We start from the raw sequence: 19,593 nt of genomic DNA, 5'->3' as shown, positions 1-19,593 counted from the left end.
AACATAAACTTAAGGTAAAAGGGTAGAAAAAGATTGTATGCAAATGGACACCAAAAGCAAGCTGGAGTAGCTATTCTTATATCAGACAAAACAAACTAAAGCAACAGCAGTTAAAAAAAGACAAAGAGAGAAACTGTATAATGATAAAAGGACTAGTCCAACAAGAAAATATTACAATTCTAACTATATTTGCAGCTAACACTGGAGCTCCCAAATTTATTACTGTTAGACCTAAGAAATTAGATAGATGGCAACACAATAATAGTGGGGGACTTTCATACTCCACTGTCAGCACTTGACAGGTAGGTCATCAAGACAGAAAGTCAACAAAGAAACAATAGGCTTAAACTATACCCTACAACAAATGGACTTCACAGATATTTATAAAACATTCTACCCAACAATTGCAGAATATACATTCTATTTATCAGCACATGGAACATTCTCCAAGATAAACCTTATGATAGGCCACAAAACAAGTCTCAGTAAATTTAAGAAAACTGAAATTATCTCAAGTTCTCTAAGACCACAGTGGAATAAAATTGGAAATCAACTCTGAAAGGAACCCTCGAAACAATGCAAACACATGGTAATTAAATAACCCTACTCCTGAATGATTGTTGGGTCAACAATCAAGATGGAAATTTAAAAATTATTTGAACTGTATGATACTAGTGACACAACCTATCAAAACCTCTGGGATACAGCAAAAGCAGTGCTAAGAGGAAAGTTTATAGCATTAAATACCTACATCAAAAAGTCTGAAAGGGCACAAACTGACAATCTAAGGTCACACTTCACAGAACTGAAGAAACAAGAACAATCCAAACCCAAACCCAGCAGAAGAAAAGAAATAATGAAGATCAGAGCAAAACTAAATGAAATTGAAACAAACAAATACAAAAGATAAATGAAACAAAAAGCTGATTCTTTGAAAAGATAAATAAAATTGCTAGATCTCTAGTGAGATTAACCAAGAAAAGAAGAGAGAAGATCCAGATAAGCTCAGTTCAAATGAAACGGGAGATATTATAGTTGATACCCAGAAATACTAAAAGATCATTCAAGGCTACTGTGAACACCTTTACACGCATAAACTTGAAAATCTGGAGGAGATGTTTAAATTCCTGGAAATATACAACCATCCTAGATTAAACCAGGAAGATATAAAAACCTCTGAACAGACCAATAGCAGGCAGAGAGATTGAAATGGCAATAAAAAAATTGCCAACTATGAAGAAAGGATTCCCTATTTAATAAATGGTGTTGGGAAAACTGGCTAGCCAAATGCAGAAAACTGAAACTGGACCCCTTCCTTACACCTTATACAAAAATTATTTCAAAATAGATTAAAAGACTTAAACGTAATATCTAAAACCATAAAAACCGTAGAAGAAAACCTAGGCAATACCATTCAGGACACAAGCATGGGCAAAGACTTCATGACTAAAACACAAAAAGCAATAGCAACAAAATTCAAAGTTGACAAATGGGATCTAATTAATCTAAAGAGCTTCTGCATAGCAAAAGAAATTATCATCAGAGTGAACAGGCAACCTACATAATGGGAGAAAACTTTTGCAATCTATCTGACAAAGGGCTAATATCCAGAATCTAAGGAACTTAACCAAATTTACAAGAAAACCCCATCAAAAAGTGGGCTAAAGATATGAACAATACTTTTCAAAAGAAGAAATTTATGCGGCCAACAAACATATGAAAAGAAGCTCATCATCACTGGTCATTAGAGAAATGTGAATCAAAACAACAATGAGATACCATCTCATACCAGTTAGAATGACAATCATTAAAAAGTCAGGAAACAACAGATGCTGGAGAGGATGTGGAGAAATAGGAATGCTTTTACACTGTCGGTGGGAGTAAATTAGTTAAACCACTGTGGAAGATAGTGTGGAGATTCCTCAAGGATCTAGAACCAGAAATACCACTTGACCTAGCAATCCCATTACTGGGTATATACCCAAAGGATTCTAAATCATTCTACCATAAAGACACATGCACATGTATGTTTATTGCAGCACTATTCACAATAGCAAAGACTTGGAACCAACCCAAATGCCCATCAATGATAGACTGGATTAAGAAAATGTGGCACATATACACCATGGAATACAATGCAGCCGTAGAAAATGATGAGTTAATTTCCTTTGCAAGGACATGGATGAAGCTGGAAACCATCATTCTCAGCAAACTAACACAGGAACAGAAAACCAAACACCACATGTTCTCACTCATAAGTGGGTGTTGAACAATGAGAAGATATGGGCACAGGGAGGGGAACGTCACATACCGGGGTCTGTCGGGGTGGGGGGCAAGGGGAGGGATAGCATTAGGAGAAATACCTAATGTAGATGACGGGTTGATGGGTGCAGCAACCTACTATGGCACATGTATACCTATGTAACAAACCTGCATGTTCTGCACATGTATCCCAGAACTTAAATTGTAATAAAAAAAGAAAAAATAATGTAAAACAATTGCCAACAACAATAGTTCAGGACCATACACATTCACAGCTGAATTCTGTCAGACATCCAAAGAAGAATTGGTACCAATCCTATTGACACTTTTCCAAAAGACAGAGAAAGAAGGAATCCTTCCTAAATCATTCTGTGAAGCTGATATCACCCTAGTACCCAAACCGGGAAAGGACATAACAAAAAAAGAAAACTACAGACCAACATCCCTGATGAACATGGGTGCAAAAATTCTCAACAAAATACTAGTGAGCTGAATCCAACAGCATATCAAAAAGATAACCTACCATGATCAAGTGGATTTCATACCAGGGATGCAGGAATGATTTAACATATGCAAGTCAATAAATGTGGTACATCACATAAACAGAACTAAAATTTAAAAATCACATGGTCATCTCAATAGATGCAGAAAAAGCATTTGACAGAATCCAGCATCACTTTACAATGAAAACCGTCAGCAAAATAGGCATAGAAGAGACATACCTTAAGGTAATAAAAGCCATCTATGACAGACCCACAACCAACATTATACTGAGCGGGGACAAGTTGAAAGCATTCCCTGTGAAAACTGGAACAAGACAAGGATGCCCACTTTCAGTACTTCTATTCAGCATAGTACTGGAAGTCCTAGCCAGAGCAAACAAGAAAAAGAAAGAAATAAAGGGCATCTAAATCAGTAAAGAGGAAGTCAAACTGTCACTGTTTGCTGTTGATATGATTGTATACCTAGAAAACCCTAATGACTCATCCAAAAAGTTCCTAGAACTGGTAAATGAATTCAGCAAAGTTTCAGGATACAAAATTAATGTACACAGATCAGTAGCTCTGCTGTACACCAACAGCGACCAAGATGAGAATCAGATCAAGAACTCAACACCTTTCACAATAGCTACAAAGAAAAATAAAATACTTAGGAATATAACTAACCAAGAAGGTAAAAGACCTCTATAAGGAAAACTACAAAACACTGCTGAAAGAAATCACAGACAACACAAACAAATGGAAACACATTCCATGCTCATGGATGGGTAGAATCAATATTGTGAAAATGACCATATTGCAAAAAGCAATCTACGAATTCCATGCAATTCCCATTAAAATACCACCATCATTCTTAACAGTACCATTCAGGACTAAAATTCATATGGTACCAAAAAAGAGCCCACATAGCCAAAGGAAGACTAAGCAAAAAGAACAAATTTGGAGGCATCACATTACCCAACTTCAAACTATACTATAAGTCACCAATATAGCATGGTACTGGTATAAAATTAAGCACATAAACCAATGGAGCAGAATAGAGCACCCAGAAATAAACCCAAATATTTACAGCCAACTGTTGTTCGACAAAGCAAACAGAAACATAAAGTGGGGAAAGGACACTCTATTAACAAATGGTACTGGGATAATTGGCAAGCCAGATGTAGAAGACTGAAACTGGATCCTCATCTCTCAACTTATGCAAAAATCAACTCAAAATGGATTAAATACTTAAATCTAAGATCTGAAACCACAAGAATTCTGGAAGATAACATCAGAAAAACTCTTCTAGACACTGGCTTAGGCAAAGAGTTCATGACTAAGAATCCAAAAGCAAATGCAACAAAAACATAGGTAAATAGATGGGACGTAATTAAACTAAAAAGCTGCTGTTCCTTGAAAGGAACAATCAGCAGGTAAAGAGACAATCCACAGACTAGGAGAAAATCTTTGCCATCTATACATCTGATAAAGAACGACTATCTAGAATCTACAAAGAACTCAAACAAATCAGCAAGAAGAAAACAGACAATCCCATCAAAAAGTGGACTGAGGACATGAATTAATATACAATTCTCAAAAGAAGATAAACAAATGACCACCAACAAACATATGGAAAAATGCTCAACATCACCAATTATCAGGGAAATGTAAATCAAAACCACAATGTGATACCACCTCACTCCTGCAAGAATGGCCATAATCAAAAAATAAAAATAAAAATAACAGATGTTGGCATGGATGTGGTGAAAAGGGAACACTTTTACACTGTTAGTGGGAATGTAAACTACTATGGAAAACAGTGTGGAGATTCCTTAAAGAACTAAAAGTTCTTTCATTTGATCCAGTGGAAAAGAAGTCATTGTGCAGAAAAGATACTTGCACATACATGTTTATAGCAGCACAATTTGCATTTGCAAAAATATGGAACAAGCCCAAATGCCCATCAATCAATGAGTGGCTAAAGAAAATGTGCTTTATATGTACCATGGAATACTACTCAGTCATAAAAAGGAAAGAAATAATGGCATTCACAGCAACCTGGATGGAATTAGAGACTATTATTCTAAGTGAAGTAACTCAGCAATGGAAAACCAAACACTGTATGTTCTCACTGATATGTGGGAGCTAAGCTATGAGGACACAGAGGCATGAGTGATATGTTGGACTTTGGGGACTCGAGGGAAAAGGTGGGGTGGTGAGGGCTTAAAGACTACACATTGGGTACAGCGTACACTGTTCAGGTGATGGGTTTACCAAAACCTGAGAAATCACCACTCAAGAATTTTTTAATGTTACCAAACACCACCTGTTTCCCAAAAATCTGTTATAACAAAAAAACATTTTTAACTGCCGCAAAGATTGTATTTGCTTCAATATAAATTAGGAAGTTTTTCCCTATTTTTTTATTTTCAGAAATTACTTTTATAAACGAGCACAACGATTACAAGCATGCGCCACCACACCCAGCTAATTTTTGTATTTTTAGTAGAGACGTGGTTTCGCCATGTTGGCCAGACTGGTCTCAAACTCCTGACCTCAGGTGATCCACCTGCCTTGGCCTGCCAAAGGGCTGGGATTACAGGCATGAGCCACCGTAATATAAATAAGGTTAATAATACAAACACATATACACATTTTTTTCTATACTATGGCTTATATTTTGTCTACATGATCTACCAAATCTGAAAAAGCATATATTATTATCACCAGTTACCATCATTTATTTCTTCCTGTAATCCTACCAGTGGTAGTTTTAGATATTTTACATCTTTGTTGTTAACTGCATATATGTTGAGGATTATTACAACTTCTTCATTTATAACATCTCTCTTCTCCCTTATGGTGCACTTTGTCCCACATTATATTTTGTCTCATAATGAAAAATTAACTCTGGCTTTCTTTTCTTTATATTTGTTTCACAGCATCTAGTTTTTCCATCCCTTTATTTTCAACAATTCTGTATTCTCTTGTTTAAATGTTTCGTTTAGGCAACCTATTTCTACATCTTACTTTTATAATACTCTGGGAGTATTTTTCAGTTAGTTGGTGAGTCAAATGTATTTACATTTACCTTAATAACTTTAATATTAGAACTTATGTATGCCACCTTATTTCATATTTTACAGTGTCCATGCTTTCTTCTTGTTCCTTTTTTAAGTCTTTCTACCTACTTGCCATTAGGTATGTCAAATTTTTATCTGCTGCTTAAAAGTTGTACATTTGTATTGTATTACCCTGACTTATTTTGACTTAGTCTTAGGTTTTTTTTCCTGGCAATGTATAAAGCAGATCAATATCCATGTCTTTATCATTTAACAAAATAATACCCTCAGCATACCATCCTCTACCTCTCCTCTTGTTGCCAACTTTTTGTATTTGAAGAGTTTTAGTTACATATATTTGTAAGTGTACTTTTTACGAAATAATTAGTTCCAGCTCACCTGTACTTCTTTGTGTCCAACTGTAATGGGATTCTGGTGCTGCCCTAGTGTTAATTCACTATTATCTCTGGTGCTGCAACTTACCACATTACACCAAAGGTTTCTACCAAAGGCACTAAAGGATAAGTTAGTGTCTAGGAGGTCCAAGCTTCAGGGCCTGAAATAGGCTATCCCTGATGTACCTCCAGATACAGGCTTACCCAGGTTATATGGAGAAGATGAAAAATTAAATTGCTGGCCCCCATTCCTGGTTACTGTACTCTCCTGCTTCAGATCCTCAGTTTTCCAAAGACATCTGCAACCATTTGTGTTCTGTATGAGTTTCTCACCAGCTGTTTTGTTAATTGATGAATAAGACCCTGAAGCCCATACATAGTCTATTTTTCTTTTTTGACATCTCCAAAGTTGAATTCAAGAGAGACAGGGAATAACTCATGTTAGTTTGCTATGTTGTATTGCACTGGCACTTTCCCCCTCCCTAACTTTGTATTTTTACTTATTCCATCATCCTATTTCTCTTAGGAATGTTTGATTACTCATATTCTAACTTCTTGCAACCAATGCTGCATTTATTGTCATACTTGGTTGTTTAAATATGAAAGCAGTCAAAATTATGAACCTGTCTCTTATTATGCCTTTGGCCACATCTCGTTTCAACGTGCATTCTTCTCATTTTCATCACTTCATAAATAGTCTGTATTTTTTATTTTGACTTTCATTTCCTCTTTGACTTGAACAATTGAGGAAACTTTTCAATTTGTAGCTTTTTAATCTATTTAAATATTTTATTACATTGAGGCCAGATAATAGTGTCAAGTTTTTCTTTTTTTGAATGTGATGCTTTCATTGTAGATTAATATGGGTGTTTTTGGTAAAAGTGACATGATGTGTTCTAGACCTCTGGATCCGTATTCATTTTTCCTTACTTAATCTAGGAAATTGAGAATTATATAGACTGAAATTATACCTCGTTGTTGTATTTTGTGTCTTACAGCTTTGGTTATCTAGGTTGATGCCATATTGAAAGTACGTAAAATATGACTTCAAGATTTATCAACCTTTAAGTATACTTTGATGTCAGTATTCTTACTGCTACTTTTGTTTGCAGTTGCTGGATAAACACCAGTGTATAAGTGTGTACCTATTTTTAACATACACCTAATTGTAGCACTTTGTTTTATAGTAGCTTTAAAATAATATAATCACCTGTGGTTCCAGCTGCTCAGAGGGCTGAGGTGGGAGGATCACCTTAGCCTGGGAGGTCGAGGCTGCAGTTGAGTGGTGATTGTGCCATTGCACCCCAATCTTTGCAAGATAGTGAGACCTTGTCTTAAAATAAATAAACAAATAAAAATATAATATTGGAGTCTGTATTTTTTACTAAGAAAATTTAATCAGTTTAAGTTTATAATTATAATTATGCAAGGTATAGGTGTTCCCACCTTGTTTTATGCTATATGTTTCTTTTATGTTTATTGGCTTTTACTAAGGCTTGTCTTTAAGTTTTTGAAAAGTGTTTAAAAATTTAAGGACAAAATAAAAATTAAAATATCAAAAATGAAATTAAAATTAAAATTAAAAATTAAAATATTAAAGATTAAGAACAAAATATAATTTGAATTCAAATAATCATTTGAATGTTTCATATGGAAGATTTTGATACAATCTTGGGTTCTAAGAGAGATTATTAAAATATGATTGTCACATTTTTTAAAAACATGTTTTTGGTTAGTTTTCTAATGATATTTACAACATTATACTCTCAGGTTAATCAGTATCCACTATTATTCATTTTAAAGAATAATTTCTTCATTCTTATATTCTGAATTTTTTCTCATTCTCAGAGTATATCTTTAAGTACTTTTTTTTAGTATTTGTGGAGGATATAGTTTCCATGATCTTCCCATACTAAGAATGACATTTTAATTCATTAACGAACTTTTTCCCTGAAAAAGTGGTAGGGCAAGTTTTATTGTTTTAAGCGTGTTTTAAAGGAAAAGTCTGACATAAAGCTTGCATTTGGATGCTTGTATTGTTTTCACCTTGTACTTCAAAAGTTTTCAGCACAATTTATTGAAATAGGCCTTCTTTCATTGATTATTTTTCTTTTTAATTTGCTTGCATTGCTCTTGTTTTTGTTTTGTTTTCATTTTAGTTCATTAATGTTTCCTTCAGTTTTTTTTCTATTTCCGTTTTTTTCAAGAAACACTGTCATCAGTATCTATGACATTTTTATCATTTTATTTAATTTGTCTTTTTTTCTGTGTCTGAGACTGTTTCTTAAATTTGTCTTGTCATATCAGTGATTTTATTTTTTGTAGCATTAATTATGCTTTTTGTTAATTTTTTATTGGGAAAAATATACAGGTATAGTTTACTATCTTCATCATTTTAAGTGTACAGTTTAATTGAATTAAATATGCTTTTAACTTCAAATTCGCTTATGCTTTTTAGCACTTCTAACATGACTTAATTCTCTCATTAAATGTTTAGTTTTCTTACTCTTCATTCTTTCTTGCTGTACTTTCTTTTCATCCTAGAATTTCAAAAAGTGATCTTAAAATTTTTTTGCTTATAGGATACATCATTTTCACAAGTTTACTTATTTGTGTGTTCAAGTTGGTATTTTCTTTACCTTGATTTGCAGTATTTGTTAGTAGACCTAAGGTGGCCTGTTTTTTCTTTCTTTATCTTGAAGTGAGACAAAAACCTTTTAGTAATTGGTTAGTAATTATTCATTTTTGATTATGAATCTCATTTCTGGACTTAGATTAGGAGGGATATTTAGGTGCCTTGTTTCCAGCCCAGTTGCTGTTTTCTAGCAGTCTGACATCTAGGGCAATTCTCTGTACTATGGTGAGATACTCCCAAGTATTGCCACACAGTTCTCTAAGTTAAAGAGATAAAATTTCCAGTATTCACTGCTACCACGGCACTTACTGAAGCCACCCATCTATATAGGGTCTGCAGCTGAAAGTATGCAGTGTGCCATGCATCAGCCACCTTCCTGCATTTCCCCCTAACAGTCGCTTTCTGAACAAATATGTAATACTGAGAAAGTTAGAGCGCCTGGTTTGACGCCCCATTCCTGGGCAAGACAGTAGGGGTTGTCCACTTTTTGCTTGGGACAGAATGGATCTCAAGCCATCAATGAGGGTGGTACGAAGTGTCTCCCTGATGTCAGAGGGAATCTTGGATAGATTTTTCTTAATTCAACTTCATGACTCTTTTATATTCTATGAACTGTTGTTTTTAGTTGTGTTCATTTTTGGTTATGAGTTTTTCTGTTTTTAATGTGATTTCACTGGTAATTTAGTGGAAGTTACAGCGAGGCTGGCTCAGGAACTGTTAGCCAGGTGCCATTTAAACTGACTGTCCAATTTCTCCCTTGCCATTCCTCCTTAGGAGTCACAGCAATAGCAACAATTTTTTAAAATTCTACATTTCTCTTGAAGAAAAAATGGAGTCTAAAAGTTGGTTTATTTTATTTAAGTCTATGAAAAAGAATCTAGAAAAGTTATAAAATGTGTGGGATAATAACATTAAGTTATCTTTATGAAAGTTTCCACTAACATGTAGGGAAGCTATAAATTGCTGCCTACTTAATAGCAAACAGTTACTTATTTAAAAAAAGAGCTGTAATTATAGGCCATCAACTACATCCAGCAGCAGCATCATTAATAACAAGTTTATGAGTACCTACTTAGGGAGTGACCTTGTTAGAGAATCTCACCCTATGCTACATATGCTGCAATTAGTGTTACCATTCAGATTAGATTGTGATATTGTTCAGTCAGCCAGTTTTAGTTCATTTTGCATACGTGATTCCGTAGGTAAAACACTTTTGTTAATAAGTAAGATAGATACCATATGTAAACTTTTCAGCAGAAATTACAAAGAATTGTGGCAAAGCTTCAACTTAACACCAAAATGTAGTTAAAAACAACTCTGATTTCTTTTGTGAAGCCACATTGTTGTAGGTAATACATCACTCAAATACTCATAAATATAACTGTAAAAATTTAGATTCCAATCTAGAAAGCACTTTATAAAGTTCTCTGCAAATATTAGTTATTGATTTGCTTTTGTAAAGCAACAGCAGAAAATGTTGCTCTTATCTGATTGTAATATTTCTAGAACTAGAGCTCTCTTAAAACGTTTCCTACAAAGATTTTTTTCACTTTTTAAAGAAAAATGTTTTCCATGCTCTCACAGGATAAGTAGAGAGAGGGCAAAAGTTCAGTCTCACCTATTTAAGTTTCTGTGTAAAGGATGTTTCTATTTTTAGCACAGTTATATTTGGATTATATCGATCCAGTAATATGAGTACATGTTCTGTATTCATCTTTTTGAAAAAAAAATTATACACAGCAGGTACACCTTCAGAATGTTAAATGAAAGCTCCTGTTCTCATAGGAATGTGTATGTTTATTTGTGCTGAAATCCTGAGGTGCATATCTATGGCTTTCGTGTTAAAGATGACAAAAGAGATGAAAAAGATGGTCTTGTAAGTTAAAAGACTTTGACCTGCAGTTCTTAACCTTTTCTTTTTATTTATGCTCTCCTAATCCCAAGTCTTTTCTCCAAACCTAGCTTCTCTGAAGCCCAAAAACTCCAGCAGGCATTTCAGGCTCTATTTCTATTAACCAGCCCTGTTGACCTTCTATCCCTGCAGGCAGCCTACCTGACCATTCTTGCAAACTCTTGGACCTGTACTTTGAAAAGGTTATTGATTCTTGACATAAATCTCTTAAACATGTGGAAAGGGAACTGCTCTAGGGTAAGAACACTCAACCTTTAACCAACTATGCTCCTTTTGTCAAGGTCCTTCACCCCTGTGAAAAGCAATTTTCTTTTCCTCATGAAATGGAGATATCTTGGGTCTATCTTGCTCACTTTGCTTGGAAAGTAGGGTCCACGTCTGGACAAACAGGCCAAAGACACATGACATCTGATCTTGCTATAGAACAAAAGACTAAACAAGCCATCCAGCAGCAAGTTGCCTCTGACCTTTCTCACAGGGTGATCTGGAGAATTCTTACAAGGTGGTATTTATTAATCTCCATGAAGTATCTTGAAGGTAGATTCTATGTCATGTTCATGTATCCTCAGTGATTAGCATAGTACCTAGCACATAGTCTCAGTCACTAAATGCCGATTGATTATTAAGGGAGGTGGAGGTGTGCTTTCTAAGCTTCATTAATAACAACAGCAGCTGATTTAGCACCATTTTGCATTCAGTGTCAGAATGCTCAGACTACCAGAAGTGATCCATGGTTTCCAGTTGGAGTAATAACTTCTCATCTGAGAGGTTATGATGATGACATATGCCTTGGGGTTTGGGGAAAGAGTAAATGAAAAATATATCCCAAAGCAACTGGTTCAGTTCGATACATGGTTAAGGGAGGAAGGAAGAGGTAGGAAGAGTCAAATCTGGTTTTGCTTCCACTCCACCACCTGTTTCTAGTGGGAACTTGAAGAAGGTGTGTGACTTCCCTGAGCCTCTTTCCTCATCTGAACCATGAGGTTCACAACACCTGCCCTGCCTCCCCCAGTCATTTGCAATGATAAAGGAAGATGATTAAAAATAAAGGGGCTTACAGATGTAAGAAATTTAGTATTAGTGGAAAGAACCATGGGCTGAGATTTCTAAAACCTGGCTTTGGCAACTAATAGCCTTCCAACGTAAGCTCACTAGACACAGGTCCATACTATGTAAAATGAAAGAGTTCAGTTAGTGTATTTTTGATGCTTTTCTTGTCAATAGTGATGGATTTGTAAAAATTCTCTTAATGTACATACAGAATTAAAATAATCACATATTTTAAATTTTAGGCCTTATGTGTACTAAGAAAATTTTGTCCATTCTGAATAATATGTGAATTTACACAATTCATTCTGCTTTCCTATATGTAAAGAATTTAGCTGTACTTAGTAACAGTCCAGACTTTCAGCAGTTGTTCTCACCTCACTGCTAATTAGTTCAGTTCCCTCCTGTTACCCATTTTTGGTGAGATGGGAAGGGTAGAATAGATCAACATGGGCTGTTTCACAGTTTTACCTGGGTTTGTCCCACAGTTTGTGGATTAATCTAGTGTATTTATTCACAAGAAGGAAAATATTGGCTCAGGACAAGAATTTCTAAACTCTGCAACCTTGACAACTACCTTCAGGTTCTTCGTTTCGTAAATGTGACACCTGTCATATGTGAAAGGGCTCTTGGAGTTCCATCTAGCATTTTTCATATGGGAAACTGAGGTCCAGAGAAGCAACTTATAGAGGACACAGTGATCTGAGAAAAGAAAGTCCAAAATCCCAACAAGCTGCATGCCACGTATTTGGTTACCCTACCAGGAGTTAATAAAATCTGGCACTTGCCCATAGTGCAGTAACTGTGAAATCTGCCCTTTTGATTTCTTGCTTCTCTTTAAATAGAATCAGAGGTGTTCATTTTACTTCAGGTGTGACATTTTACAGCCGTTAGCACATTTAACTGCGAGATGAAGCTGGGGTAATCATATTTGAGTTCTTCAGACCATTCTCTCTTGGTCCTGGCTGAGTTTATTGAGGACGTACTCTATGCTAGCCACTGTGCTAAGTGCTTTATATGGGTTATATCACTTAATCATCCAATAAGGAAGGTTATGACTTATACGGAACTGAATTTTGCAGGCGAGGAAAGTGAAATAAGAGAGGTTAAGTAATTTTCTAATGCTCCATAGAGTACATGGTAGGCCAGAGATGAATTCAGTCTAAGTTAACTACCCTTCATGCTTGGCACATGGTTGAAAGAACAAGAAGTAGATCTTGTCAATAACAATTGCAAATCCTCCAGAATCACCTAAGTGTATGGATTTTCTGGATTCCTTCGCACATAGCCATATATGTGTGTGTGCATATACATTGTTTTTGTAGATTTATATATAAATAATGTGTCTAATGTCTAAGTACTTTTGCCCTTTTTTACGTTATAGTTTATACTGGTGGGGGAGATTAGCCTTAATATTTATTAGAGGGAGAAAAAGTTATTTTCACAGCATGCTGCACATAGCAACTCTTCAATGAATGCCTATTGAATTGATCCTTATTTTCTAAGGAAAATGGCATTGAATCAGAACGAGAAGATCCAGGTTTTAGTCCTGGTTTTAATGGTGATTCACTGTGAGGACGAGACCAGGTTGGTTGTCTTCTCTAATCTCTAGTCTTCCTGTGTCTAAAATGAGTTCAGAAGAGCCTACAGTTGGAGTATCCACTGGGCATTCAAGCCTGTCTGACTGGCTAGCCTGGTGTTGTCAGGCTTCCAAAAGATCAATCCAGGCTAGGACTTAGGATGAGCATAGACCTCATCAGTGAGGGGATAGGGAATTGCAGGGATTTCTGAGCAGCACTGTTGTGTCTTTATACCTTCTTCCAATCTAGTCATTGAGAAAACTTGTGATTAGATTCCTTGCCAGGTGCACTAATGCTCTGAGCATCTGCTAAAGGCAGGTAAGTAAGAATTGTACCACTTGTGCTGTGATAAGAAACTAAAAGAGCCAGATTTTGTGCCTTATAAAAATAACATTTCCACATACGGTCCTACTCTAGAAACTGTTTAAGCATAGAAGCTCCTAGGAGCCAGTGAGGGTGCAAGGAGTAATAGCCACACCAGCAAGATGGTCAGAATGACGAGGTCAGGAAGAATGTAAGCAGTGTGAGTGGGGCAGAATCAAACTAAAAAGTTTCAAAATCACCTCTCAGCACCAAGAGCAGTAACAAGAGCTGTGGCAGTGCAGACCTCATGGCCTTTTGCATAACAGGAGGGAGCACTTTACAAGGAACTTAGGAACCCTCAGGTTCTGGGCAGTTAGCCACTGGCATCCAAGGGGGTCGAATAAACCTGTCCTTGATTCTTCCATCTTCCCCTTATCATCCTTCCCACGTGTCCCCACGAACTTGGTAAAAACCAAGGGAATACAGGTTGCAAACCCAAGAGAGGGCTGAGGTTTAGAAGGTGCTATAGTCTCCACAGGTTCACATTGCTAGTCTGAAAACTCCACATTTCTGTCCTTCTGTCAGACTCACTCACTTCTGATAAGAAAACCTCTTAGCCTTACTTGATTACAGTAATGGTAAAAGTTTATGGTCCCTCATGTATACAGTCTTAAATCCAAAATGCCCCCAGTCTTTTTTGTAATTTTGTGTCAAACTAATTTAGTGGTACAACCTGACCTAACAGGATGCTATTTACAGTCTTTATGTACCTCACTTAGTGGGAATATTCATGTTTGGTGGCAAAAATAAGTCATGTGTTTGACTATAGAGTGCCTCTAAAGACCCTGCTGTGGATAATAAACAATTTGTAGAAGATACGTCTTAACTACCTTTCTGAAGTTGGAAGAATGCTGACTTCCAAAAACATCTGGCCCCAAGGATTTCAGACAAGAAATTGTGAACCCATAGGTTGTTTCCTTAAATTTGGAAGTATTTATTGATCCCCTAAGGAAAATGAATGATTCGTTCAGTTTGTTCTTCTTCCCTTACAAAGAAAACAAAGCGGGGGAGGGACAAGCAAAACAAATGTAAACTGTTACTCTTATGCTAATAAGCTGTAGCAGAAGCTCTTGGGGATCTGAGTCTTTAAAAGGAGCAGATCTTTTGGAAGACAGAAATCTGGATCTGTACGTTTCTTGCAATTAAAATAAAAAATATATATCAGAGATTTCCCCGTGCAACTGCAGTCCTCCTCTCTCCCTTTGCAGCCGAGCTGCTGAGCAGAATGTGCTTGCAACTCACAGGACCATAGCACCACCTTTCTTGCAGATTTGGAATAAATCTTCACACTGCCAGGTTTGGAATTAAATCACACTACCAGCTCACTTGCCTGCTTATGACGTTCAGTTAGCTAGGCTTAGCAAGGAAACAGTTCCTTGACACTCAAACCATAAAGGAAGAGCTGCAAAGAGGGCAGTAAAAAGCGTTTTCTTCTCTTGGTCCTTGAGCAATTAAATTGGTAACCTAATCTGATGTTAGGGAGTATAGACCATAAACTGTGTTTAATTAGTTTGCACCCAGTGTCATTTCACACAGTAGACACTTTAATTTACAACCTGCTGCACTGCAGCACTTTTCTAGGCCTTTTACTATGTAATAAGGCATTCTTGTAGCTGCTGAGGCTTTACAAATATAGATACACTTTCTTAGTTCAGATTTTTTCTTTCTTTTCAATTTTCAGTTGCAAATCAAACATGCAGTTACAGAAGCAGAGATTCAAAAATTGAAGACCAAGGTAAGCACCGAAACATGGTGTTTGAATTTTACTTTTTAAACTTCAGATACTATGAATAAATTCAACCCTAGGATTTCTCCCTGTATATTTGAAAGAATACAAATGTGATAGATTCATTTTCACTGTTAGGTACATAGACAAACTTGCCAGTGAGAGCAAACACCCACATCCCCCTCAGTGCAAATTACACAATATTTTAGATATATATATTTATGTATTTGCACATATGTGGCCTCTGAGATTTCCTTAAGTAATGTTTTTAATGGTTCAAGCTTGCAAAGTATGTTTTGATTACTAATTCCTTAAGCAAAGCTACTATATCTCCTCTTTACTTACCTTATTATAAATAGATTTAATCATTTATTTGTAGGAACAAATTTAGTGTAGCACATCAATTTTTTATAAACAAGTTCTAATTTCTAATAATTAAATATTATAAACTTAATACATGCATAATTTATTTTAAGTGCCAGGTACTACTGGAAATTTTTGATTGTTTGGTTCATATAATTTAAATTTGTGGGGGAGAAAAGGTCTTGATAAAGGGGACTATGTATTATTAGTCTATATATTTTAATTGACAAACTTTAAGGCACTTGTATGAGACCCAATTCTAGCAATTTTGTTTAGTTTTATCAGATATACAATTTCGAAGATTTAAAAATATGTTTTAAATTACTTTTAAAGCAATATTCTTTATTTCCCTCGTCTGTTAAAAATTAAGACATACTCACCCCCCAACCACCACCACCACCACTAATGATCTGTTTTGTTGTTCACATTGAACACTTGTTTTGGTTTCTCCATGTGTTTTAAATGGAGATGAATTACCAAGGCTATTTTGGTTAAATGCTATTCTCAGCTAATTTACTCTGCAGCTCTGTAGTGAAAATACATCTATACGTCATTCACAGTGTTAATCCAGCTCCGTGAATAATAATTTCAAATTAGTAGTGGTTGCTAAACAACTTGATACAAATCATTGCTTAATAAAAGATGCAGTAAATAACCTATTCCTGTTTTAAATTGTTATTGTCTCTTGACGTAGAAAGAATGTAAGATTTTTTAAATTGTTGTTTTAAAAAGATCTCTTTTTCTCTGTGATTGTAAATGTTTTAATGGAGCTTATGTATTAGACTATAGACATTTAACTTAGAAAATACTATAAATTAGCATTTTATATTTTTTCATCATTACGGTGGCATGTAACATCCACAGATTAATGATTCTTTATTATTCATTTCGATAATAGAATTCCTAATCTTGAAATTGTTTTGGCTGCTTTCTAACTTTGTAAACTGTTTTGCAAATGTATTTAGTTAAAAATATTTGCAAAAACATAGATGTGTGTGTATATAAATACATGTTTACTTTTGCTAAATGCTATATGATTTTGAACATTGATAGTTTATAATGACTTTGCATCATTTTGAACTTTAAAGAAGGCATATAGGGTAGATAAAGTACCAGTTTGAAGGCCAGAGAGTTATTGGGAATGACTTTTGAGCCCTCACCTAAATGATCAGTCTTGGATTTCTGTAGAAATGAGGGTATTAGACTAGTTTACTATCTATTCCTAAGAGTCCCTAGAAGCAGAAAAACAAAAAGCTGGTTACGGCTTTCTGTTCCGTGGGAGGGACTTAAATTAACCAAGCAACAGTTTATACTTTTACTTACATTATCTTTTATATTTTTATGGGAATTTAGGTTTATAAAGCTTGAGAAGTTCATTACACTACATGTAAAATAGTGAACTGTAGACTGTGTCATGTTCATTGAAATAATGAACAAAATAAGATCATCAAAAGGTTTAAAAGCAGAGTGAAAGTGGTTAATGTTTATCAGATGATTCTTGTGCCCAAGGAGCTATTTCAAGCATACTGATGTGTTATATCACAATTCTGTTGTATGGATGATATAATTGAGTCTTGGAGAACTCCAATTACATGTCCAAGGTTTAATGGCCAATAATGGCAGAACTGGGATTCAAATCTATGCTGAATGACTCCAGAGACCCCTTCTTAACCATTAGGCCATACTGTGCTTCTAACTCCTCTCTCCTCCCTGCCCCTCTCCACTCCCTTTTTAGTTAACTTTTTATATATGATTGTATATTTTTAAAAAACTCTCAAAACATGTTGACATTCGTTTTTAATATTTAAAAGAGATCCCTATCAAACTCTGAAACATCTTTTACTGCTCACAGCATTTCAGATCACATGATGTGATGGAAATATCATGCAATGTGGAATCCAATCCATGTTTTATTATCAAATGTGTGACCTTGGACAAATCATTTCAGTTTTCAAGGCTTCCATTTTATCATCTATGGATTTATAAAAATAATGCTTGCTTTTCTCATCTTAAGTGGTTTCAGTGATTATTTATGATAACAGAACTTGATCTAAAACATGCTATAAAAATGAGAGATTTTTGCTACAAAATGGCCAAATTATCTTTTCCTTGACATTTGCTTTCTCCAGCTGCAGGCAGCAGAAAATGAGAAAGTGAGGTGGGAACTAGAAAAAACCCAACTCCAACAAAACATAGAAGAGAATAAGGAAAGAATGTTGAAGTTGGAAAGCTACTGGATTGAGGCCCAAACATTATGCCACACAGTGAATGAACATCTCAAAGAGACTCAAAGCCAGTATCAGGCCTTGGAAAAGAAATACAACAAGGCAAAGAAGTTGATCAAGGATTTTCAACAAAAGTAAGCAACTTCTAATGACTAAAGAATAGTTATGTTTGTCTAAAGAAGGTTTATGTCCAATAATTTTGTAATATCTAGTGGAATAAAAAAGATGACCTCAGAGATATCTTTCCTATCCAGGAGCATAGTTACAGCGTAAATACACATTAAGTTTTGGAAGTCACTTCTATTACTTTTTCATGAGATTATGTTTTGTATATTTTATAGTTTTTGACTACCAGGCCTCTTGGCTGTTTTTGATAATTAATTGTTGTTAGTAACTGTTAAAACATCTGAATTTCTTTATTCTTTTTGAAACACCTCTGTGATTTAGAAGCAAGAAGCCCAGCTGAAAGTCATACAGAATGACTGACTATTGGATGTGGAGCACGCAAGCCGCAGCTGGGGCCTGAATCAGGCTGCTCCTCTATTCTTAGATCAGTAGCTACAGAATTTCCCACTACAGACAGCGCACATATCGACTAGCAAGGCCCCCTGCCCTGCCACTCTGCATTTCTCAGCTGTTGAGAGAATCAGGAGGGCCTCAGTTCACTGCAGGGAGAGAGACCATTACCACATTCTGTTTTTGATTTTCAGCAGCTGTTTCTGAGCTACTGCTCCTTTGCTTCCATCTCTTGGATCTCGATGTAATGTCACGGAGACTGACCACGGAGATTTTTACTAGATTTTTTTCATCAGTTACTTCTGGCTAGTTAGAACAAATAAGTAGTGCCAATACCTTTTCTAGCTTTCCATGCCAGGCCTCAGAAGCTAAGCATATTTGTAAGATTCACCATATTTCTATTATTTCCTATTATGGAAAGGATGTTTTTAATATTTAAAAGAGATTGCTATCAAAAATTTCTTGATAAAAGGGGAGTAATTATTCTCTGTGACTATAAATTCAATACATCACTGTTTTAACTTTTTGCCAAACTCTTTTTCATGAAATAATTTTATAGTAAATTTTGCTAAATTTGCATATTCTATTCCAGGTTTTCAAAATGGAGTTATTTCTCTTCTCCCCCTATTATCCTTAGGTCTATAAGTGAGTGCCCCTCTTGATGTTTCTGACCCACCCAGCCCCTCTTCACTGTTATTCATATAAATCTTATAGTTATCTTTTTTGAACTCTTATCTAGTTACATCAGTTTACTGTACTACGCTTGTGACATTGGAAAAGTGGAATTATTTCTACCTGACAAGTAATTGTCTCGACTAAATTACCCAACTTGGATCATTAGTGCAGTCATTCCTATCTAAATATGTATGGGTATTCTAGAATCAGGAGCTACAAAAGAAAATTATAATAAGCTATAATAAGCAGAATTAAATCATTTTTCTTTGCCTTGTGACCCATTAAAGATGTTTTGGTTTCTTTCATTACTATACATTTTCCTCTAACTGATTGAATGTTGTCCATTTAAA

General features: G+C 35.3%; 1 protein-coding gene across 13 annotated transcripts in view; it reads left to right on the top strand.

The window, feature by feature from the left end:
* PPP1R9A (protein phosphatase 1 regulatory subunit 9A) overlaps positions 1–19,593 on the top strand; it is a 395,072-nt gene that overhangs the window by 328,973 nt on the left and 46,506 nt on the right. For all 13 annotated transcript variants that reach the window (XM_073009120.1, XM_038004639.2, XM_038004633.2 and 10 more), the window contains 2 exons: positions 15,420–15,473; positions 17,957–18,186. In XM_073009120.1, the coding sequence (XP_072865221.1) occupies positions 15,420–15,473; positions 17,957–18,186 (284 nt within the window). The remainder of the gene's footprint in view (positions 1–15,419; positions 15,474–17,956; positions 18,187–19,593) is intronic.

The sequence above is a fragment of the Chlorocebus sabaeus genome, chromosome 21 (genome assembly GCF_047675955.1).
Source record: "Chlorocebus sabaeus isolate Y175 chromosome 21, mChlSab1.0.hap1, whole genome shotgun sequence".
NCBI lineage: Eukaryota > Metazoa > Chordata > Mammalia > Primates > Cercopithecidae > Chlorocebus > Chlorocebus sabaeus.
This window is presented reverse-complemented; position numbering and strand designations above follow the sequence as displayed.